This window comes from Hemicordylus capensis, chromosome 3 (assembly GCF_027244095.1).
Source record: "Hemicordylus capensis ecotype Gifberg chromosome 3, rHemCap1.1.pri, whole genome shotgun sequence".
Classification (NCBI taxonomy): Eukaryota; Metazoa; Chordata; class Lepidosauria; order Squamata; family Cordylidae; genus Hemicordylus; species Hemicordylus capensis.
Window position 1 is genome coordinate 307854771 of NC_069659.1, and position 24274 is coordinate 307879044.

A 24274-nucleotide genomic window follows, 5' to 3' on the forward strand; every position below is an offset into this window, starting at 1 on the left:
CATGTAAGGCCATGGCTATACCCCTTCACAACTCATGAGAAGAACCATCTGAGGGGACAGGGCAAACTCGCTAAGAATAGCAATGACATCCCTTCTCCCATGGACCACTGTCTCACAAGAGTGAGATGCATGGGGGACAGACACCAAATGCTGCCAGCGACATTGTTCTACAGAAGCAAATTGTGGGGAAGGATACTCTGGCAACAGCTCTCTCTGTCTTGGTGACTGCCACAAAGAAGCTGTCAAAGCATGCCCTCTGCCAGCCCATCTGCCCATTTGTACATGTCCATCTTTATTTTTGCCCAGAACAGTGACCCCATTATACTGGGGTCACAGACAACCAGGGCTACCCTCTACCATGATTCCCCATGGCAGTAGATCTGCGTATGGTGCAATGCTGGGAAATTTGAATGAGAGTAAAGATCTGTCCCCAATCCTGGTGTTTTTTCTGTCTGCCCACCTGGCTACGCCTGGACACAGGGAGCATCAAAATCTCTTTTGGGTGAATCAAAGGCTTCCCTTGAGAGGAGAGCATCATGATCAAAAGTTCTATCATTAACCAGAGAGAATGTGGGCTCCACAAAAGTGGGCTATTTTTTCGATAGCTCAACTCATGAGCGCACAGTCCAATGGAAGACCAAAGGATGGCGAGCCTACAGTCCTCTCCAGTAGACTGGTCCTCTCATGACAGTGCTAGACCCTGGTGGCAAGCCATGGGGCAGGTCCATAGGTTTGGTCTCCATGGACTAATTTGGTGGGGTGAGCCATCACAAAAGCATTCTTGGTCACAACAGGCCAGACTCCAGGATCCTTTGCCCTCCCTCATATACATATCCCCTCCTAGGAAGTCATCATGTTCCCTTTCTTTTCCTGAGTAATAGTGCCCCCCCAGCATGCCCCTCCACCAGAAACTGTGTTTCTGCATGACAGTTTTGTTGCAAGGCTTTTACGAGGGGGGTGGTGCAATTGCTATCAGAAGAAGGGCTTGAATGGCATGGCACTGAAAGGGATTTAAATGCCCTTTCCTTGCCAAGTGTGGGCAGACCATTCTGAAAAGGCATGATCAGGTTTGGCACGCTCCCTTGAAGATTCTGGCCAGTGGCTGCCAACCTGGAGACATGCTGACACCTTGCACACAGTCTGATGATGCAAGCACTACAAAGCTTGCTGGGATGCAGCCTCAGCGGACCAGGAAGAGGGAGGAGCTACCCTGCCCTGAATAAGGAGGTTGCCAGACTGCGGTTGGATGAACGTCAATACGATTCAGAACGTGCAATACGATTCATGGTTTGAAAAATTAACCAAGGGTTCGGCAACCTCCGGTTTCACGTTATGTGCAAATGCGGCCATTCACTTCCAGCTCCCTTTTTCAAGTAAACCATGGCAGTGCCAACAAGGCTGGTGGCCTGGAGACAGGGGTAGGGAAGCCAGCAGATCAGCAGAGATTGATACAGAGTGTCAAGCATTCCATGAGCAATTCACCCTAAACTGAGAGCCAGCGCTCATACCAAAGAGGAGGCCAGAATCTTATAAGGCTTGCAGGAACCTTATTGACTCTAAAGGCCAGTAGATTCTATTCTGAGGGCATTATTTGCCATAGGCTATTCCTCGGGAAGATATAACGTAAGAACAACAGAAATTGCACTTTCCTGGAGTTGCTTCATATGCACTCTTCTGTGCTTTCTTTCCCATGCGAGAAGGTATTATAAACTGGACATAATTTAACCATTTCCCATGCACATGCATATTATAAAATATAAAATTACAACGTTTAGAAAATTAGAAGTTAAAACTGTAATGTTAAAAAATTAAATTTAAAAAGTATTACATTATTACTGCATTGCTAGAAATTTTAATCCAGTGATTGATTATTCCTCCCAATGGCCAAACAGCTTGGATTTCACCAGTTAGTAGTATACATACAACCATAGAGTGCCTTGATGACACTGATATGCCCATATTATATGGAATACCAGTGACTGAGAACCCATTGGGAATGCTTATTTTAGATATTCTGAGCGTGAATCCTCTTGAACAGCACAAAGGCCAGGGGTGTAATCTAAAATACTAGTAATAAGATGGAGATTAATATAAGACATTTTGTAGAAGAGCAAACTCATTTGTGCAGTGTCCAATATTCCCTTACTTATTCACAGATAAAGAATACCTTAGTTTATTTTATTTATTTTTGAATGTATATTTGCCTCTCAACCCATAAAGGGCTCTCAAGCAGATCACATTAAAAATAAATCACCACAATTCAGTTACAATCCTAATAAAACACCAACAATAAAACAGAAAATTTGAAAGGTATTAATGGCCATTCTTTCCCTAAAAGCTGCTCCTCATATATTAATATGGGATAATAGACTTTGAGTTTAGGTTTTCATTTCCCACATCGGAATTCAAGTGCAGTATATCTGCATTGAGTCTTATAAGGAATCTTCCGTTATCCTGCATTAACATCTGTAAATAAATAGTACAAGAGGACATTTATACTGTCACCGATAAACTACAAAACATAGAAACAAGGAACTGACTCAGACACCTGCCAAATTCAGATGTAATAAGAAACCGGAGGTCCCTTCACCTCCGGTTTCCCTGGACGCATCATGTCCAAATTTGGTAAACTGCAGTTGAAGCTGAGAAGGGATTTGTAGTTCCCTTCTCAGATTCCCTTCCCCAAACTCCCCGAAGTTTGGGTGCCTCCAACTCCCTCAAAGTTTGGGTAGCACCAGTTCTGCAGTGCCAGCATTGTATTTGAATGCTGACACCACAGTTTCAGCCCCACAGAGCTGGAGTTGAGGGAAGAAGCTCCTCTCTCATTCCGGCATGATTGGCTATGCAGGCTTTCCTTCTTGATAGAAGGAAGCCCACACAGCCAGGTCCCCTGCCTCTCTGCAGTCTCACTGACTGCAGAGAGGCAGCTCTCCTGCACGGCCGAAAGCAGATGGGAGAGCAGGGGGTGGAGGGTGTGTGACATTAAACCTGAAGAGGGCCACTGAAATTCCCTGAAATTGGAATTGTTTACTGGGGAAAGTATTTCACCATTCTAGACAAAGTTTTTCCTGGATGGGTTGTAACAGCTTGTTTTGGACAGTGAATAGAAAGGGCTGGGGAGCAACTTCTTTGGAATGCTGTTTGTGTAGCTTCTTCTTGCAACATTCTGCTTGAAATAGCCTGCTCTATGCCATCACATAAAGAATTTTCTGTAATCAAAAGTTAATCCAGCTCAAAACAGGATTAGTGTGGATGGCACTTTTCAGACATTTAATTATGTCAGCATTCACCACTTGGAAATCTTGACTGTAGTCATAACCCGGATATCTTGTATCTAGATTCCCCATATGCATATATTCCCATGTGATCAGATTTCATCAAACATTGTCACAATATTAGGCTTTGGGCTGTAGTTACTAAAGGATTTATGACTGTCAAACATGATGTTTGCTCATGGCTGGATGAAGTGAAGTGAACCTTGAATTCTTCAACATCTTTTATCTCTAACCTTTGTAAGCTAATGCAGCCATTTCAGGCTCTATTATTTATTTGTTTGTTTGTTTGTTCGATTTCTAGACCGCCCTTACAGAATAGCTCAGGGTGGTTCACAAATATCATTGTCAGCTCTAGTCAGAATAGCAATGGTTAAGATATATCCTTAAGCATCCTCTGTAGACCTGGCCTTTCAACCACTACTGCCAATGGCAGCTCAGTTGTGTGAAAGTACAAAACAACTGTAAAGAGGCATGTGTCCAGAGATTAGTGCTATTTACAGATTACACATACAGGTAATCTGCACAAGAGTACACATTTTTGCGTGAATGATAGCACATAGGTTCATTTTAAGTGCCAACACTGTGATTGGATCCATCAAAAATGTAGAGTACAAATGGTGTGTACTGCTTGTATGTGTTGAATAAATTGTGTGAAGAACTGTATGCCCATACAAATCAACAGCCATATGTACACTCTACACCGATGTATGTGTCTGAACATAACGTGTGAATAGGGTTATTTTGATTTTCCAAGGATGTGCCTTGGGTATCCATTTGGATAATGGAGAAATTGTTCCTCATACACTTGGGAACCTTGGATGATACCTAATAGGCACTGGCATTGGGAGTATTCTGGAGTTCTTTGTAAGTTGCCTCTGAATTCTTACTCTGCAATCTTGCAACCAAGAGTCTCGGTGGTTCTCTTCTCCTTGATCTAATAAAAATATAGGTTGCTGAAAACATATTAAAGGTATTTACATGCACAGCCTAACCCAGGCTAAGGCATCCCAGCCTGGGTTAGGCCATCTGTGTGAAGCGCTGGGAGCAAAGTCACTCCTGGCACTGCCCGACTTTTAAAACCAGCGTTTAGATGAGGTTAAGCAAACCTGTGGTTCACTAAGGAGATGCTCACGACCCACCAAAAGTGGGCTAAGGGAGCCTAGCCCGCTTTTGGAGGATCGTGTGCTGCCACAGGAGCCCCACGGCTCCCAGCAGCAAACCCTCCTAATTCCCCCTCCTCTTAGACAAGGTTAGCAGAGCGAGCGCTCCACTAACCCCGTCTATTTGATCGTGTATTGCTCCATGGCACAGCAACACATGAGGAGACCCCCGCTGTGAGGCTAAAACAAGCCTCCCAGCCCTGGGGGTCTCTCCAGGATGCCCCGCGCACTCGTGTGGGGCATCCTGGAACTTCTGGGGACCATGCAGCCTCCAATCCCAGCAGCCCCCTGGAAGTTTTTCACACCTGTTGTTTAGTTCGCATCTTCTCCGGAATGGAAGTGTGCATTCACATATCGTCCAAATTTACCCCCAAGTTCTGGCGAACAATCAGGGAGCAATTCACACACAATTCGGGTATTTCATTGCGCATTAGAGTGTAGCCCGATTTATATCCTAAAATATTTTTTAAAATCTTACTTTTTTTTACTCACAGAAAATGCACAGTAAATTCTCTGGGAAAGATCCCGGTGATGAAGTTGATGGCGATGAGGTTTAAATAATGGTAGTGGTGGTGGGCAGCCATGTTTGCACTTTCCCAACAGCTAGAAATGAATTCACATATGCATGTTTATCACTTATTACCATCAGAGGACTTGTCTACATGCAATCATTACAGATCAAGTACCACAAACGTTTCTTATCACCTAATGCAAGGGGGCTCAACCTTGGGTCCTTTCGGTTATTGTGGCTGGCAGTGATGGGAGTTGTAGTCCAACAACATCTGGCAACCCAAGTTTGGGAATCTTTGACCTAATATAATCTCTTACACATCCAGGTGTAAAATATCAAGTGCTGAACCAACAAACAACAAAATATCAAGTGGTACACAACTCATGCATCTCTGAATCAATATTAGTTAACAATTTGCATTAGAAGTAAACTATGGAAATGAGTGCTAGAATTTGATACACTGAACCAATTCTTTTATTGATGCACGTATACTAACATATCATCAGAAAACATGTTGAATCCCTATATGAAGAAAAGTAATTATAATTGCTAGCATTTGACAAGCTTAACCAAATCTTTTATTGGTGCTCATATACCAGTGTATCATCAGAAAATATGTTGGATCTCTGCATGAAGAAAAGTAATTATAATTACAGCTCAGGGAGATGGAATTGGGACACAACTGATTTTCTGGAGGTTATCTGGCTCTTTAATTTTTGACATCTAAACAACATGTAATCTGATTTTCAATGAAGTAATTATCCAGCAAGTGTGAATAAATGGCAGGTTACAACATATAGCAAAAGAGGCCACACCTGAATGAGCTAATGTTACCAGAAGAACTATTATCTGTAATCAGAAGAATATGCCAAAATGATTATTTATGTGTAAGATTAAGCCACCTGCTCTGAAACCAAATTGTAGGAACTTGTCCACTGTTTTTTCTTGTGTTGGACAGATTGTGTAATTATTTTCAGCTGCATTACTGAAAAAGATGGGTGAAACTGAATGCTGAGGGTTAGGGTATTTGTGTAGAAATATTTGTGGAAAACTGACATCTTAATTGAACCATTCACACCCACTGTAGAGGCTCAGCACATTATTAGCGCCAATAAACAAGGCAACACACAATGCATTATTTCAGTCATTATTTCTGAACCAAATAACATTTTAAAATAATGTCCCTTTATTTAAATTAGTGTATGTATGTAATTTAAATTACATAGCCGACATCACATATTCAAACGGTCACAATTTTTTATTTTTCTCTCTTATTATTTCTCTTATTTATTTTTTATTTTATTTTATTTATTTTTACATTTTATATCCCGCTCTTCCTCCAAGGAGCCCAGAACGGTGTACTACATACTTAGGTTTCTCCTCACAACAACCCTGTGAAGTAGGTTAGGCTGAGAGAGAAGTGACTGGCCCAGAGTCACCCAGCAAGTATCATGGCTGAATGGGGATTTGAACTCGGGCCTCCCCGGTCTTAGTCCAGCACTCTAGCACCAACACCACGCTGGCTTGCTCTCTCTTATAGGCCTGGGTCACACAATCTTTTGAATCTAGGTTTAATGTGAGTTAACAACATTACCGTGATTGTTTGAACCCACACCAAGGTGGTTTATGGCCTGAGATGAATCTGATATTCTTGCCTTGGCATTGTTAAGGCAAGTTAATTATGCTAATGATGGTAACTCATATTAAGCTTAGGTTTGTATGATTGTGTGAACCAGGATATTCTGTGTGTGCTCACGTGATGATCAGGCTGTCTGTGTTGTGCCATTCACAACACTAATAGCCTCCTGTGGGAACCAGGACTCCTATGCAGAATCCTGATCATATGGAGGCACCATTTATGTCATTTTATCACTTCAAAAAAGAGGGGAGACATTTCAGGAACAGTGTCTTGATACAATCAGTCATTCTTGAGGATGCCCCAGCTCACAAAGGAAGGCTACCAGTGCTGGTTGTCTTCTAAAGTATTTCAGGGCTGACTTCTGGCAAAGATATGAAACTGGACTAAGAACATAAGAACAGCCCTGCTGGATCAGGCCCAAGGCCCATCTAGTCCAGCATCTTGTTTCGCACAGTGGCCCACCAGATGCCGCTGGAAGCCACAGGCAGGAGTTGAGGGCATGCCCTCTCTCCTGCTGTTACTCCCCCGCAACTAGTACTCAGAATGTATCATTCCTCCAAAATGCTAATTGGCTGATAAATTATTTTTATCCCACCCTTCATCTAAAGAACTCAGAGTAGTATAGTTAAGGTTCCATCTCTCTCTATTTTATTCTCACATCAACCCAATGAGGTGGGTTAGGCTGAGAGATAGTAGTGATTGACCCAAGGTCACCCACTGGTAACTCAATCAGCCATGTAAGCAGGCATTGGGGGCCTTCTCTGTTGTTGCCCCCAGGCTCTGGTCTGCCCCCAGTGAATGTCCACTCTTTGACATATGTGGCTGCTTTTAAAAAACAACTAAAGACCTTTGTATTTGTTCAGGCTATTACCCCTTAGGGGCCACCAGGTCTCTCAACTCTCCTTCTTCTGTTTGTCTTTTGTATGGTTGGGTTTCTTTGGGGTGTTTTATTGTTTTTACTGTTTAACTGTTTTTAACTGTGGTTTTTATGGAGTTTTATTGTATTCTAACTTTTGTAAACTGCCTTGGGACACCTTATGAAAGGTGGTATAAAAACTGAGCAATCAATCAATCAATAACATGACGGCCCTGGTTCCTCAGCAGGATGTGAAATAGATGGGAGAGGCTTGACCCACACTCCTGCCCCACAGATATAATGGATAGTAAAAAGTATCTAATTTGTACTGCATTTTTTGATTCTAAGAATCTAATACCATGAGCTTTTTTCAGACAGCGACTATACAACAACTTACTTTGAGAGGGGGTGTGTGCGTTCTCATAGCGGCCAGATTTACCCCGAAATCCATTAGGGATGTTTTGTTTCAGATACAAAACGTTTTGTGCACAAAACATGCCAATTCGGCTGTTTTTTAGCCCAAACAAAACACCCAATGCTCAAAACAGAAAATTTTGTAGCCAAAACAAAATGTCGCTGTTTTGGATACAAAACGTTTTGTTGTTTCGGCTGTTTTGGAACTCCATTTTGCAATTGCAAAAAGTCTTTCTCCTTCAGTCTCCATTTTGAGTTTTGCCATCTATTTGAATTTCCGGCCCTTCCAGCCCACAGATTGGCCAGTGAAAGCATGGACTGATCTGCTGGCATTTGCCTCCTTATTCCTTTTAAGCAACTTTAAGGGTAAATTCTACCCTCATTGGCCAGTGGGGCAGTGTACATTTACCCTCATTGGCCAGTGGGGCAGTGTGCATTTCATTGTTGTTGTTTCGCACTGTTGTGTGTTGATCAATTGCATTTCGGGCGGGTGGGGGGGATGTGGATGTGCATGACCTTTGGAAATCTGCCTGATTTTTTCCAAAGCTCTGCTGTTGTTGATGTGTGATGTTGATGTTATTTGGGGTGGATTGGGGGCAGAAAGGAGGCTTTCGGGACAGAAGAGTGGTTCAGGTGGTAGTGCCCCAATGGGTGCCTGCTGCCACCCAGATTCCAAAGGAATTGGGGAAAGGGCTGATTTTTAAAGAAGTTCTGAAGTTGAAATGTCTTTGGGGCAGAAAGGGGGCCTGAGGGTCAAAACAGTGGGTTGGGTGGCAGTGCCCCAAGGGGTGCCTGCCACAACCCAGATTCCAAAGGAATAGGGCAAAGGGCTGATTTCTTAGGAATTGTTGAAGTTTACGCTTCTTTAAGGGCCTCCCACCGGAATAATGGAGGTTTCAGCAGACCCATAACTCCACCTGGGGGGCACTGGGGTGGCTGGGAGTGAGTGGTGGTGTAGTGCACATAGGGTGCCAACCACCCCCATGGGTTGCTAACCCATGGGGTGCTGGGTTCTGTTGTTTCTGAGGTGTTCTGAGTGTAGATTCTCTGGTAGCATATGAGATTTTCAATGACAAACCATGAATCCACTCTCATATGCTACCAGAGAATCTGAATCTACACTCAGAACATCCCAGAAACAACAGAACCCAGTACCCCATGGGTTAGCAACCCATGGGGGTGGTTGGCACCCTATGTGCTCTACACCACCACTCGTTCTGGACCACCCTGGTGCCCCCCAAGTGCAGTTATGGGGCAGGAATTATGGAGGTCCATCATTCCATATGGGGAAAGACTTTACAGATGCGCAAACTCCATTACATCTTTAAAAATCAGCCTTCTGCCCAATTCCTTTGAAACAATTCTGGCAGCTTCCTTGCCCCCACTGGGCACTACCACCCACCCTACTCTGCTCTGGGCCACCACTTTCCCCCCCAACATGAAGCTATAATTTTGCTAAAACCTCCATTCTTCCCTATGGGAAAAATCCTATACTTCAAAAATTCAACAAAAACCAGCCCTTTGTCCAATTTCTCTGAAATTTGGGTGGTAGTTTCCACTCATTGGGCACTACTACCCCTGCCCACTAGTTTTTCCCTGGGGCCATATTTTAAAATCCAAAACGTTTCAGATTCAGATTTTGCAATTCTGAACAAAGAACAAAACTGGGGTGTTTTGGATTGGCTGATTTCGAACAAAGAACAAAATGGGGGTGTTTCGGATTCAGACCAAAAACAAAACGGGGGAAAAACAAAATGCACAACCCTAAAATCCATACAATAATTCAGAGAGCACTTCACACACAATTCGAGTTTTCCCCTCTGTATTGGAACCTAATCTGATTTATGTCTGGGGTTAAAAAAATCCTCTTTTTGCATCGGAGTACCCATGAAGACCCCAAATTCACTGTAAAGCCTCGCGGTAAACTCGTGGTAAAGCCTGCTGTTTGAAAAAACCCGATGAGTTGTTGACCTATGACAGTAGCACACTTTTCACATAATGCTCCCTACATTTACTGAATGCAGGGAGGGGCAGTGGGGTCTTGGGCCTGCCCCTGGTGCTGATGTGCTCTCTAGCCATGCCTTGGGTGACTGTACAATCTGCAATCTTGAGAAAAGGGCTGCACCCATGAACACCATGCCAGCAAGGACTGTTCCCAACAGTGTGGTATGTACAGATAGAAGTCCCTTCTCAAAAACACTGGGGTGTGTGACTGGGAAGCATAGTGACATCAAGGGGCAGAAAGTGTGACTCTGCTTGGCCCTCATTCAGGAGTGTTATGAGAGGGGTGCTACTGACTTATACGATATGAAAAAGAGTCCTAAAACAACATGAGGTTGCAGCTCAGCCCCTCCCTAGGAACTAAACTAGGCAGCTTCCCCATATCATCTACATAACACAACTCTGTAACACAAGAGTCGTTAAGTCTTTAAAATTGTAGAACAATATTTCACTTCTGTGAGTAGTTTTGTCTATGTCTAAGGCTTTGTCTAAGCCTTAGCTCCAATACAGTATTACAAAAGAAAGTGGATCTTTGTATGAATGTTACTATCAGTAGACTATTTTTGTGCCTACTGTTAACTTGATTTCTGCATGAAATTAGCATATCTAGGGTAAAATTTTGTTCATTCAAACTAGTCATAGATGAACAAAAACCCTACCCTACTGAAATTAATGAGACTTAAGTCAGAGATGATTAACTCTTTTCATTGATTTGATGACTACTCTGAGGGTTGCCCAAAGTGTGTATTTCTGCTTGCAGTATCCTATTTATATATGAGAATAGTTTGTTACTTCTAATTGTCCAGATAGGCAATTTAGAACAGCACCCATGGGCACCAAAATTTTGCTTCAAAATTTCAGCTTAACACTGCAAAGACAAGAAGGAGAAGGGAGGGAAGGAAATGCAATTCCACAACATATGCGGTATTTACATTTATTTAGCACGAACATTAAGAGTCAGCATGGGTTTGTCATAAACAAGTCATGCCAAACTAAACTCTTTCTTAATTTAAAAAAGTCACTAGTTTGATAGATTATGGGAATGTCGTTAACATAGCTTGATTTCAGCAATGCATTTGACAAAGTTTCTTATGATATCCTTATTGACAAGATGGTAAAATGTGGGTTAGATTATAGTATCATTAGGTGAATTCACATCTGGTTTAACAATGACACCCAACAAATGTTAACTAATGGCTTCACATCAACCTGGAGGGAGGTAAGTGGAATATCATAAGCCTGTATTCTGGGCCCTATGCAGGTGAACATTTTTATACTTGAGCTGGATAAGGGAATAGAGTGGGTGCTAAGCAATTTGCAGTGACAAAAAACTAGTATGGATGTGCACAAACTGGTTCAGAGGCCATGTTAGAGGCCTCCAAACCGGTTCTGAAACGGACCAGTCTGGCGGTCCAGCACCGAGGGGGGGTCTACCTTTAAGGTCGGGGGGGTAGAACTTACCCCTCCCGCTGCTCTTCCCCCTCCGGTGCTGCGTTTAAAATTGAAGTTTTCGGGGCGGCAGCGTTCCTCCCTGCCGCCCCTGCCCCTGTCGTTGCCCGGAAGAAGCTGTAATAGAAGCACACATGCACGCGTCACGGCATGCGCTCGCACATCTCCGGCACACGCACACATGGCGGCGACAGGCGCGTGCGCACCACGCGCATGCGTGCTTCTATTACAGCTTCTTCTGGGCAACGACGGGGCAGGGGCGGCAGGGAGGAACGCTGCCACCCCCAAAACTTCAATTTTAAACGCAGCGCCCGAGGGGGAAGAGCGGCGGGAGGGATAAGTTCTACCCCCCCGCCCGTAAAGGTAGACCCCCCTGTGCCAGTCCGGACCGGTCCGGACCCATGTACATCCCTAAAAACTAGGCGTGATAGCTAACACCTTGGGACGGGGAGATTAAAAACAAACTGTATAGGCCTGATTACTGAGTCAAAACTAACAAGATGGCATCTGAGATAAGTCTGCATGTAGATAAAAGAATCAAATGCACAAGTACAGGATGGGGAAGACCTAGCTTGGCAGCAGGACATGTGAGAGAGGCCTAGGTAACTTAGTGCACTGCAAGTTGAACATGGGCCAGCAGTGTGATGAAGCTGCTAAAGAAGCGAATGTAATATTGGGCTGCATTAACAAAGGCGTAGTTGCCACATCACAGTTAGTAATAGTTCCACTCTGTTCTGCATCAGTCAGACCTCATTTGGAATACTGTGTCCAGTGTGGACATCATATTTTTAAAAGGACATTGATAAAGTGGAACGGGTATGGAAAACAAAGATAGCAAGGGGTCCGGAAACAAAATCCTATGAGGAACAGTTGAAGGAGCTGGGTAGTTCCCTGCTAAGTGATGAAAGTGGTGATTCTCTTTATGGGGCAGGAGTAGAGCAACTGGCCCTATCCATCCCCAGCACAGCATCCCTACAGGGGCTGTTGCTGGAGGGTGTTGCTGGATCCTTATATTTCTTTTTTAGATTGTGAGCCCTTATTGGGAGCCTATCTATCTATCTATCTATCTATCTATCTATCTATCTATCTATCTATTTACAGTATATGTAAACCATTTTGGGAACTTTTGTTGAAAAGCGGTATATAAATAGTTGTCATATCTGTATTCATATGTTTAGCCTGTAGAAGAGAAGGGGAGACATGATAGTCATATTCCAATATCTGTCCAACATGATAAAAGGGCACCCTGTCCAGAGTATATCTAAGATGCTGCCTCACTCCAACAAATCGGGCCATGCATGAATGAACTTCATAAGAACATCAGAGCCCTGCCAGATCAGTCCAAAGGTCTATTCTCCTGCTTCCCACACTGGCAAACATGATGCCTCCAGGAAACAGGGCACAAAGGCAATGATCTCCTTCAGTTCTCTGAATGTGGAGATTCCATTCAGCCATTTTGTCTAGTACATAGCCAGGCTTGGCTGCCCATTAGAGCTGCTGGAATTCATGAGGCATCATCCTGCACTGAAGCCCAGCACGTAGCCGAGTTTAAGGGCACAAACATGCCCTTAACGCAACTGCCGAGGTGTGCGTGTCAGTTCGAGCTGACAGAGAGATGGAATCCTCTAGAATCCCCCAGTGCACTGCGCTCAGTGTGTGCTGAACTGTGGGATTCCCAGAGGCCAAGACAACAAGTTGCGGCCTCAGAGTGATATGTTCTGCTCAACACTGCACAGAGCAGGGCTGATCGTGTGGGAGCGTGCTCCATGCGCCCACCAACCAAAAAAAGATTGTCAGGGGGGAAGCAAAGTTTGCAGATTGTCCCCACTGCCCACCCACCTGGTAGGTCATGTGAATGGCCCCATTGATATTGTCCATTAAATTATCTAATCCCCATTTAAAGCCACTGCATTTTGTGGCAGTGAATTTGGTAAATAAATAAATTATGTATTGTATGAATCACTTGACAGGACTTAGACTTGACCCACAGTCAAATCCATCTCAGCACTGTATTCTAGTGCACGGAACCAGCAACTGCGGGTTCAAAGGGGGGGATACCTTTAAGGACCGGGGAGGGTGCTCTTACCCCCCCCCCACACACACCATGTTTCCCCTGCTGGTGCTGTCCATAAAAATGGTCCCACGTGGCAGCAGTGTACCTCCTTGCCACCCCGGTACATCGTGAGCCAGAAGTGGCCGGTATGCATGCGCGTATTCACGCGCACTGGCCACTTCCGGTCCACGATGTACCGGGGCAGCAAGGAGGTACACTGCTGCCATGTGGGACCAGAAATGCAGCGGTGGGAGAGGGTAAGAGCATCCTCCCCGGATACCTTAAATGCATTCCCCCTACACCTTTGAACTGGTGGAACCACCAGACATTTGAACCAGTTCGGAGGTCCATAAAAGGGGCTCTGAACCGGTTCTGTTTGCTTCCCTACTGTATTCCACTAGAAAGACTGCTTCATCTACAATACAGAGAAGATGCACTGAGAAGCAAATCTCTCTCCTAGCTCCTCAAGCATCAACAGTTCAGCCTCCTCCCCAGCATTCTTTCTCTCACCATCCCTTTCCCACAGCAAAGCGCCCTGGGTTCTCAGGCTCATCTTGACTGGCCAAGTTCTTGGATGCTTCCAAGTGTAAAAGGCAGAAATGAACTCTAGCAATTTGTGAAGCAAACTCACATTTAGTTAAAAAGAGATCAAATTTCAAACAGTAACCCAAATTCCTTCAAAGACTTGCAGTGTGAAAAAGACTAAGAATTAACTCTGCAGTAATCAGGGGCGTAACAAGGCTGGAGTGGGCCCAGAGACAAAATTTTAAAACGGGCCCGTCGCTGATACACACACACACACACACACACTTCACAATATATAGTGCACTCACACTCGCATCCCCTTTATGCCAGCTTCTCTAGAAATCTCCACTCCCTCGCTTTAACCCCGTCCCTCCACCCTCCCATGGGGAAGAGCGCTCCGGCTCAGAGTTGCTTCTGCAGACAAGGACTTTGCTGCATGCATGCCGACTTTGCTCCAAACTTGGGGTTGGCTTTTCCACTGCACCGAAGCTCTGCGGGTGTTGGGGAGTCATGTGACTTGCCTCTGGGGGGCCCCTTGAGGTGTGGGGGCCCCGAGGCAGCCACCTCCCCTTGCCTAATGGTAGTTACGCCCCTGGCAGTAATGCTGTGTGTGCACACTATCAAATAACAAATGTGCTTGACAGAAAACTACAACCTGGTGTGTGTGTGTGTGTGTGTGTGTGTGTGTGTGTGTGTGTGTGTGTGTGTGTAAAACCCCATCATTTGGCAATTTTTCAGAGGTGGACATAGGCAGTCAATTTTAAGTTTTTGTTATTTTAAGCAAGTCATTCTCCTTTTCTTCTAATCATAGAATATTTCATAAAATATTATTTCTGAATTCATCTTTGGAAAAATCTACAAGAAGAAAATATTGGGGATGGGGCTGTAGCTCAGTGGAAGAGCATCTGCTTTGCATGCAAAGAGACAGTACTAGTAAGTACTTTTCGGTGGCTGCACCCACTGAAAACTCAGAGAACTCCCTCTGCAGGGCACCTTCATTGTTATCTTTTATTCACCAGACCAAGTCTGTTTGGCTCATTCAGGCCTATGGTATGTAATTTATGTTGTGGCCATTTCCTTCTCCCCCTCTTCTGTTTCTAATATTGGTTGTCATCCAGACTAAGGGAGCACTGCTGCTCTAATACTGTGTTGGTGCTAGGAACCAGGGGCTATATTTGTCAGCCTCCCCTGTGCCTGCTGAAAATATGTCCCTGAGGGCTGCACAGCATTCATACATGAGTGCTATGTTTGTCTTCATGTCAGCCATTGTTTTTAACTGCTGCTGTATCTTATGTGATCACTCTTATGTTGGCCCTGTTAGTTGCATAATTATATGTCATCGCAATTTATTATGTTTTTAATGACTATTTTGATGATGTTAATGGACGTGGGAGGAAAGTGGTAAATATTTTTTTAAAAATAAATGAATACAAGAACATTCTGCCTTTTAGTCATAATGGTTATAATGACTGAACAAGATCAGTCTCCCTCTAAGTACTTCTTCATGAACTACATGGGTAATCTCACAACTCTGCCAGATGCTATACAGTTTCATATTCATTCCCCTACTGTTGTATTGTTTTTAACTGAAAAGTAGCCTTGAAGGCTGCAGGTAAGGGCAGAAGAGTGATGGAGATGAAGGGGGCAGCTTAACTTTCCCCATTCTTGCTGTTGTCCACTCAAGAGCATCTCCTTCTCTGTTTGTTTTCAGGAAGAACCTCAAGACTCTCCTGTTCTTGCAGGCTTTTAATTAGAATTAATTTTAATAATTTTAAAAACTTGTTTTAATATCTACTTTATTCTATTGTTTTTATTGTCATGTATTTTAATTTGTAACTTTTAAATATTTTAAATTTTGTACACCACCTAGAGATGTACATATCAGGTGGTAGAGAAATATGATAGATAGATAGATAGATAGATAGATAGATAGATAGATAGATAGATAGAAAGAATTGCCTTCCCAATGCTGCTTCTCAAAAGCTATTCTCCTTGAGTAGGAAAGCAGATGGTGGGGTCTACAATTACTCTGTGTAAACTGCCCTGAGCCATTTTTGGAAGGGCAGTATAGAAATCAAATAAATAAATAAATAAATAAATAATATTGATTTTTGAGCAAATTACAGAATGAGAAGGGATGAACAGCCACCACTACCCATCACTGCTCTACCACTCTGAATTTCAGTTTCTAAGACTTTTTTTTCGTTTCCCCCCCTTCAGATAAAAACATCCACACAGAGAAGAAAGAAACATGCAACTGTATATAAAGTGAAGTTTGGACTATTTGTTTATGTGTACACCTAAAAATGTAAAGTATGAATATGGTAAATACTTGATTGCAAGCACATGTAAGAAAAAGACAGACTTATCAAAGAGCCGGAATTATATTCAGCTCCCCTGTGATTGTGGACTCTGTGATAAGTCCAGATTTCCTGCTGTGTAAATGTGTGAAATGGTTCTAGGACATCCAATGAAAGTACATCTCAAGGCGATAACTCTGTTACAAGCATCAGATGCTGAACCCAGACAGGAAAAATAATGCATAGATTAATCCAAAAACTCTGGTAAATACATTGTGTCCCATATATTTCTTGTGCACAATATTTCTGATTTAGAGTATTTCTAACAAATAGTTCTGGAATTATATTCTGAACAAATAGTACCAAAAATGTGCATTTGTTATTCCTTTGTTAGATGTGGTCCATAAAATTTATTTCAAAGCAGCCCATCTTTTGTAAGGTAGGAACCATCATTTCCAGCCCCTAGAAGTGTCACCCTGTGTCCCTCCAATTAGTGCAACCATTGTGATTGTGAATGTGATCATGGTTTTGATGTGCACTGTGGTTGGGCAACTGTCACAGATGATTGTTGGATGCTATCTGTGACATTATTAGTGACAAGCAACACAATTATTCCTAGGTTACCATTGAAATGTTTGGGTCACAATCCATACAAAGTTCAGCACTTTCAATGAAAGTCTTGCTGAACTCTGCTGTTGAAATTAAACATATTGGGTTGTGATTTTTTAAAGAAGCATTTTCCTTTGTTCAGTTGCTGTATTCAACCCTGAACCAGCCAGCTGTACACCAGAATGTTTATCCAGCTCTTTAAAACAAAACAAAACTGGGAAAGAGCAACAAGGCATTGCTTATTATTTGTATTGTTTATGAGTTTATTATTGGGCCTATGTATGGCCCAAAATATTAGATTCTGACAAGACATGACACAACCCAACAGTAGCAGTGTCAAGAGGGCCCATGTCAACCGCCCTCAACTGTTGTGTCACACCATGTTGTTGTGGAACTCTGACATGTCTGTTGCACTCTGCTCCCCTCACTGTCCTCTCCTCATCCTTCTCTCCTTTATCTGTCAACTGAGGCTTTTATGCACAGCAGGTTTTAACATGAGGTTATGGGGAAGCTTTATTGCGAACTTGAAGTTGTCCCCCAAACCCAAGACAAATAGTTGATTTTTAAACTGGATTTTAATTGGATTACACTCTAATGCACAGTGAAAAACCCAAATTGTGTGTGAACTGCTCCCCGATAACGCTCAGGGACTTTGGGGTAAATCTAGCCCATATGTGAATGTACTCCCTCCATTCTGGAGGAGATGCGAGTTAAAGGGCTTCAAAAGTCCCATGTGAAAAGCTTCCTGATGGGGCAGGGAGTAGGCTACTATGATGATGGCGCTGAATATTTATATACTGCTTTTCAACAATAGTTCCCAAAGAAGTTTAGATAGATAGATAGATAGATAGATAGATAGATAGATAGATAGATAGATAGATAGATAGATAGATAGATAGATAGACGTGCTGTGCTCAGAGGTATATCTAGGGAAAATAGTGCCTAGGGCAAGCACTGAAATTGCGCCCCCTGTCCAAACATCTGACACCCATCTGATTCTCTGTACATAGTGCCAAACTGAATATGTGTACAGTGACTTATATTATATTATTTTAAAAAAAAAAATTAAAAAAAATAAACATTTTAATTTTTTTTAAAAAAATTAATTTTAAAAAAATTACCTGTAGCCCCTTCAGGGGGCTTCCTAAAGGCTGTGGGGGTGGGGTCTGCAAAGGTTTCCCCTCCCCTCTCTGGCCTCTAGGGCCTCGCAGGGACCATTTCAGCATGTGCGGTGGCCATTTTTTAAAAAAAATATTTTTAAAAAAATGGCCACTGAAAACAAAATGGTGACTGCGCATACTCAAATGGCCTCTGCGAGGCCTGGCATAGCCTATGGCCTCACAGAGGCCATTTGAGCATGCACAGTGGCCATTTTGTTTTCAGCAGCCATTTAAATTTTTTTTTTAAATTTTATAAAAATGGCGCCCCCCTTCAAGTGGTGCCCAGGGCACGTGCCCTGCCTGCCCTACCCCTAGATATGCCCCTGGCTGTGCTGGGGTTGGATAGGGCCAGTTGCTTTCCCCCTGCTCAATAAAGAAAATCACCACTCTAAAAGGTGCCTCTTTTTAGAGTGTTGATTTAAAGACCAGTCGCCTGGCAGTTGCTTTGCTTTCTTCAGATTTAACAGGGACCTTTTTACTTTAGCAGCAGTTTCAGAAAAAGCTCCACCTCCCAGAAGTGCCCATGCCACTTAGGGACTCGGAAGGCAAGTTAAAGGTCGGGGTGTGTGTGTCTTTTTAAAATTCAAGCCACAGAAGGCATGTGTGTGCTCCCTCCGGAGAAAAGATAAAACAATGGACAGCCCTGTCCCCTGATTCCCACAGTAAAAAGCGGAGGAGGAGGAGGAGGAGGAGAAGGATGTAGTGGGGTAGTGCTTTCCAACAGACTTATTGGAGTTCTGACGTAGTCTCTATTCCTGTAGGAAGTGAGACTGAATTTATTCATCATGTTCTTTTACACTGTTTATTCTATTTTAGGTATCAGATTGAAACTTCTGAAAACATCCAAAGACCTAGTATTAAGTTGTTCCATGGCACAGAATAAATATTAGGCCTGGGAAAGTCAGATCAATAAAATCAGACATGGTTTTGGAGGGGTTTGGAAGGAGTCTGTACTCAAACTTATATACCCCAGTTCAGGTCAGACTTCTCCAACCCCTTTCATAAAAAATCAGAGTGGCAAGAGGCTTTATTTATTTTATTTTATTTTTGGCGATTGTGGCTAGATGGAAAATACCCCAGCTTCTGCCCTCTCTGCCTATCTATTCTCACATTATTATTATAAGAAGAAATTCAAGGTTTTTGGGCCAAATTTTCACTTACATTTGCAGCCACCAGCCGATTTCTGGGTTTCTCCTGAGATACTCTGGTGTGGTAACTTCCCTTTAGACTCTCTGATGTTACCTCACTTCCCCTGCTAAGTGAGGTAACACCTGTTGTGTTCGTTTTCTTCCCGTATCACAGTAACAAAGTTATTTACAAAATATTTTAAAACTTTTTGCCTGACTGAACCCATTCCCCCCTGAAATTCCAACTCTGACCCTGAATCTGAACCCAAATTTCAGAGGGGCTCAACACTCCAAATTGGTATTTTGGGGGTTGGATGAGACTGGGACTGACTCAATTCTGAATTTTGTGCCCGTGCACAGGCCTAATATGTTATTGGGCTTTTGCCAGGTTTTTTGTCAATGCAATGAAGATCAGAGTGGAAAATAAAGGGTTGAACTCTATAACTTTTGGCAGTTCTTGTACAATTGTTCTTTTGGCTGGTTTTGACTGTAATAAACTGGAACTGAACTAAAACCACAATACAACAATAACAAGTGGTAGTAACAGAATAAAACAAGAGCATCAGGAGGCCATTTAATAATAATAATAATAATAATAATAATAATAATAATAATAATAATAATAATAATAATAATCGGCTCTAAAAGGCCTGGGAAAATGAAAAGTTATTTTTTTTCTTGCCAAAGTCATGAACCTAGGCACCAGTCAAGCCTCTCTAGGGAGAACAGTCACTCTCTAAAGAGAGTGCCACAGCCTAAAAAGCTATTTCCTCAGCTGCTACCTGCCTAACCAAAGAAGGTGGTTAAAATAAAGATCTAAACTGTACAAGAGATATACTCTGTACTCCTATTCTCAATGTCCTATTTTTTTATTATTTCTTCTTCTTCTTCTTCTTCTTCTTCTTCTTCCTTCTTGTTAATTCAACTTCTATACAAACCTTTCGTATATTTATTTATATAATCATAATTATATATTTAATTATATATTTATAATTTTATTTAGTATAATAGTCAATATATATTTTACTATTGATGGCTAGGTGATCCCTTTCTTTCCTGAATCACATAGGAAGCCACATAGAATGAGGAGAGTATGACCAGAAGGATGAAAAGAGTGCAAACACCTACACCTGCAACAATATCCCACAAATATTGGATGGGTTGGGTGTGTGCAGGAATAGCATGCTCATTATTTGAGTCTGCTATGTTCCAGTTTGATCACTAGATGGCACTAGCTGTACATTCACCATCTTCCTTTCAGCAAAAAACTTAATTGCAGAAAATCCTACAAAACATGAGTTATTGAAGTAGTTTACCTTCCCCACATCCATCTTCAGATATGTATTGAAAGAATTTCCCACTTTAACTACCTCACCAAAAAGGCTCTTATCCAGGGATTGAAATGAAGAAGTTTGAGACCAAGCAAGGTCAAAGCCTGGTCAGAGTTAGCAACTACACAAAGGAATTTTCTTTATAGGGTAAATCTGGCCATGCCAGGATTGTATATTTAGATATTTACACGCACTTTTTTTCGTGGTTTGGGAAGAGGTATGGCACAGCCTGGTTTGGGATAAGTGAGTTATATCAGACAGTAGGCCGAATGGGAGGCTGACTATCAGGGGAACCAAGCATGGAAAGCAAAAAAAGTGAAATAACATCCAGTTGCTTTGACTGTGGCAATTCTCTGTCTTTGAAATCTGTATACATTAGCTGCAGATAGTCCTTACAATGAGGTCATTTTGTGTGTGTGTGTGTGTGTGTGTGTGTGTGTGTGTGTGTGTGTGTGTGGATGCCTGTACTAAACTTTATCCTTCCTTTGGTGTTTTCCAGTCCTAACTGGAAGATAGACAGGTGCCCTTTAATGACAAGTTTCTTGGAGGACTGTCAATGAAGTGCAGCCTCCTGAAAGGTGCCAGTAGTAAAGGTGCCATGACTATGCATACGTTAGCGTTTGTACTTATGTTACAAAGGTTAGACTTAAGGTCACAGTGAAGCTTGGAAGACCTTTATTGGACTTCCATTTTTCCATGTTCCTAAATACACGGCCTGCAGCAAGCAAGATTTCCCCCCCTGTGAATATCAATGTGCTATGGAATGCCACTTGAGACCTTTAAGCATTTACCAGAATCAGCAGCATTGATCTATCCAAGCTGTTTTTATGGATACCACAAGGATAAATCATCAGACTGGGCCCTGTTGAGAAGAAGCAAGTGACAGACTGAGCCTCTCCACCATAATATGAATCATGTCACACATATTTGATTTTACCGACAGCTGAGTTCTCAGCAGCGTCATAGATCATTTCATTTTATAGTATTGCTGGGCAGACAAGGACCTAAACGGGATACATGATACCTTTTACTAGACCAACATTTCCATTGTAACTACACCCTTTTTATACACATAAAGAGAGAGGTGGTCTCAACAAATGGAAGGATATTTATTTTGTATAACAAAGCATTATGCTTCGATCTTAAATTGTCAAGGATAAAATATTTCTATGCATTATTCCAGACCCAAGATTTAAATATTTTCAGACCCAAGTGACTTAGGTTAAATCTGACCTAGGTTAAGCCAGGGTAGGCACCTCTGCGGGCAGTAGGGTGTTGCTAAACTTGAGTTGAATCCATCTTTACATGGACTCTATATACATGGAAGGGTTCTTCCAAACAGGGCAATTATGTCATTAAAAAGATTCTGGTATTCACCATGCAAATTTCTTCTTTTTGTGGTTGAAGGGTATTCATTGTAGGTTATCTCCTTCCACTCATTCTGGAGGCAGGATTTATTATAGGGCCATGAGTGAAGGGTGAGACCCAGAAATTACATTCTACCATTGAGACTAGAAATCAAAGGGACAATAGGTACTACAGCTTGTAATTAGAAAATGGCTCAACAGATTGATAAGAAATGGGATAGTGATTTCAGCCTAGTAAATCTGGACTCGCAGGCAAGTTTCCAGCTAAGCAATGGAGATACAACAGTCCAGTGATTCAGCTTGAAGGGGAAGGAGTTTGGGCACACAAAAGATGCTCAGCCAGGCAAGCTTCTGGGCAGTAAAAGATCTTGCCGCCAAGATCTCATGTAAGACATCAAGCTCACACGTCCACAAACAAAGACTACAGTTTTTTTCCTTCTAGATTCTCCTAGAAGGGACAAAGATAAGAAGGTTGGAGGAACAAAAGAGGCTCTGGAAGAAAGTGTGGGTGAGGTGATCACTATTCTGATGGATGCCCAGATAAAAAGGCTCTGTCCTGGTCTTGCTTTGAATGCATGTTGGGGTATGGTTGTTCATGTTCTCAGGGACAGAGGCATATCTACATAAAATAGCGCCCAGGGCAAGCACTAAAATTGTGCCCCTGTCCAAACATCTGACACAAACGTAGAATAAAAACTGTTTTGTTCCAGTAGGGTGGGAAAAAGTAACTTAGAATGGAAATACAAAAACAAGCCCACCTCCCACACAAAATCAGCACAAGGTTCCTGTAAGAATAAATTAAGAGGTCAGCAGGGGAGGGGAAACCTTTGCAGACCTCCCCCTCACCTTTAGGAAGCCTCCTGAAGGGGCTACAGGTAAAAAAAATATTTTTTAAAAAAATTGCAAACTGGGGAGGGGGTGGGAAGCAGCATGGCACTGTCACCCACCTTCATGTGGCGTCCAGGGTACATGCCCTGGCTGCCCTACCCTAGATACGCCTCTGCTCAGGGACGATCTTTGGTCCATGACCTACCGGTTTGCTCCATCTGAAATGTGGCATTAATTATTTAATTAATGAATTATTTAAGAATTCAGAATTATTTAAGAATTCAGGGGGTTGCCTAGCCTCTCTGGGGCTGCTACATTATCTTAGTTTGCTGCTTGGTCCAAATGGTGGCTGCTTTTCTCCTGGCACCAGATGCACATCTATGCAAGCAGTTCTGCTCAGGTTCACTCAGGGCCAAAGCTGAACTTTCCAGGATGGAGAGGAAGCTGTCTGGCAATGAAGTCTTGTGGGGACACAGGGAAAGCAGCTTTAACACCCTTCTTCCTCCTGAATATAGAACTTATTTGCTTTGAACTAGCTTTCTTGGGTTAATCTGAAGACATAGCTTCTGAAAAGAAATAATTTTGGTTGTTTCTGCAAACAGAACCAGATTGTGTCTCTCACTACCCCACATAGCTGAGAAAAATTGCCTCAAAACAGTGGTACATATGCTAGTAACCTCCAGACTGGATTACTGCAATGTGCTCTATGTAGAGTTGCCTTTGTATGTAGTCCAGAAACTATAGTTGGTCCAGAATGCAGCAGCCAGATTGGTCTCTGGGTTAGCGATGTGCACTAATCAATGTTTTCAATTCAATTTGTACCCGAATCAAATCACCCCCAATTTGTTTTGGGTCCAAATCTGGCCAGCTAACACAGCTGGGGATGGAGAGAGTTCCAACAGAATGCCTTCTCAATACCTTCTTGTCCAATACTTTGCTTTGGGTGAGTTTTCTACACACCATCCACTTGACTTAATGTTGCATACATTTAACACATACTTCTCACCAACAATGAAGAATATGTCTTACATCAGAGATGCCTTTTAAATTGTTTGATGTAACAAGCCAAATGTCCAGGTTAGCAGGAACCTGCTTCAATTGCTAATTAGTTCTTTCTAATTAGAATTCATATTAGAATATCCAAAATGGTGGACAAAAAGTGTTGTTGCAAGCCTTCCATAGAACAATTTGTTATGGGGCAGTTAACAAATAAAAGTTGCTGTTATTATTGCCATTATTGCCATTACTTGCATTGCTGCAGTGTGCAAGAAACTTGGGAAAGGGGATAACAGGAAGAAAAGGAGTGAGGGACAGACCAGAAGCAGAAGCACATAACTGGGAGCCAATGGACAAGACAAGGAATTAGAAGCAACACAATAGACAGAGAATGCAAGCTTTTTGAAATCATTGCAGTTACTGAGAACTCACTGCCACACACATTATGTTGTGCGCCTTATTTCCTGCAGTATAGATGCTGAGCATTAAAAATGCATTTCAGTTTTAAAGAAAAGTTGTCATAGGCATCTTTAGTCTGTGTCAAATTTTAGATTCTGGACTATGTGGCAGACAATATGACCACAAGGGATTTATTTATTTATTTATTTATTTATTTATTTATTTATTTATTTAAATTTCCTTATATACCGCTTCCTCCAGATAATCTAGGCGG

General features: G+C 42.4%; 1 protein-coding gene across 4 annotated transcripts in view; it reads right to left on the reverse strand.

Annotated features, from left to right (window-relative positions):
- The window catches only part of LOC128352118 (uncharacterized), a 91080-nt gene that overhangs the window by 48429 nt on the left and 18377 nt on the right, over window positions 1–24274 (reverse strand). For 2 of the 4 annotated variants that reach the window (XM_053312374.1, XM_053312373.1), the window contains exon 2: window positions 4928–5038. In XM_053312374.1, the coding sequence (XP_053168349.1) occupies window positions 4928–5038 (111 nt within the window). Of the gene's footprint in view, window positions 1–2246; window positions 2467–4839; window positions 5039–24274 lie in introns of those variants that run through there. The other 2 variants (XM_053312375.1, XR_008320213.1) reach the window with 2 other exon arrangements.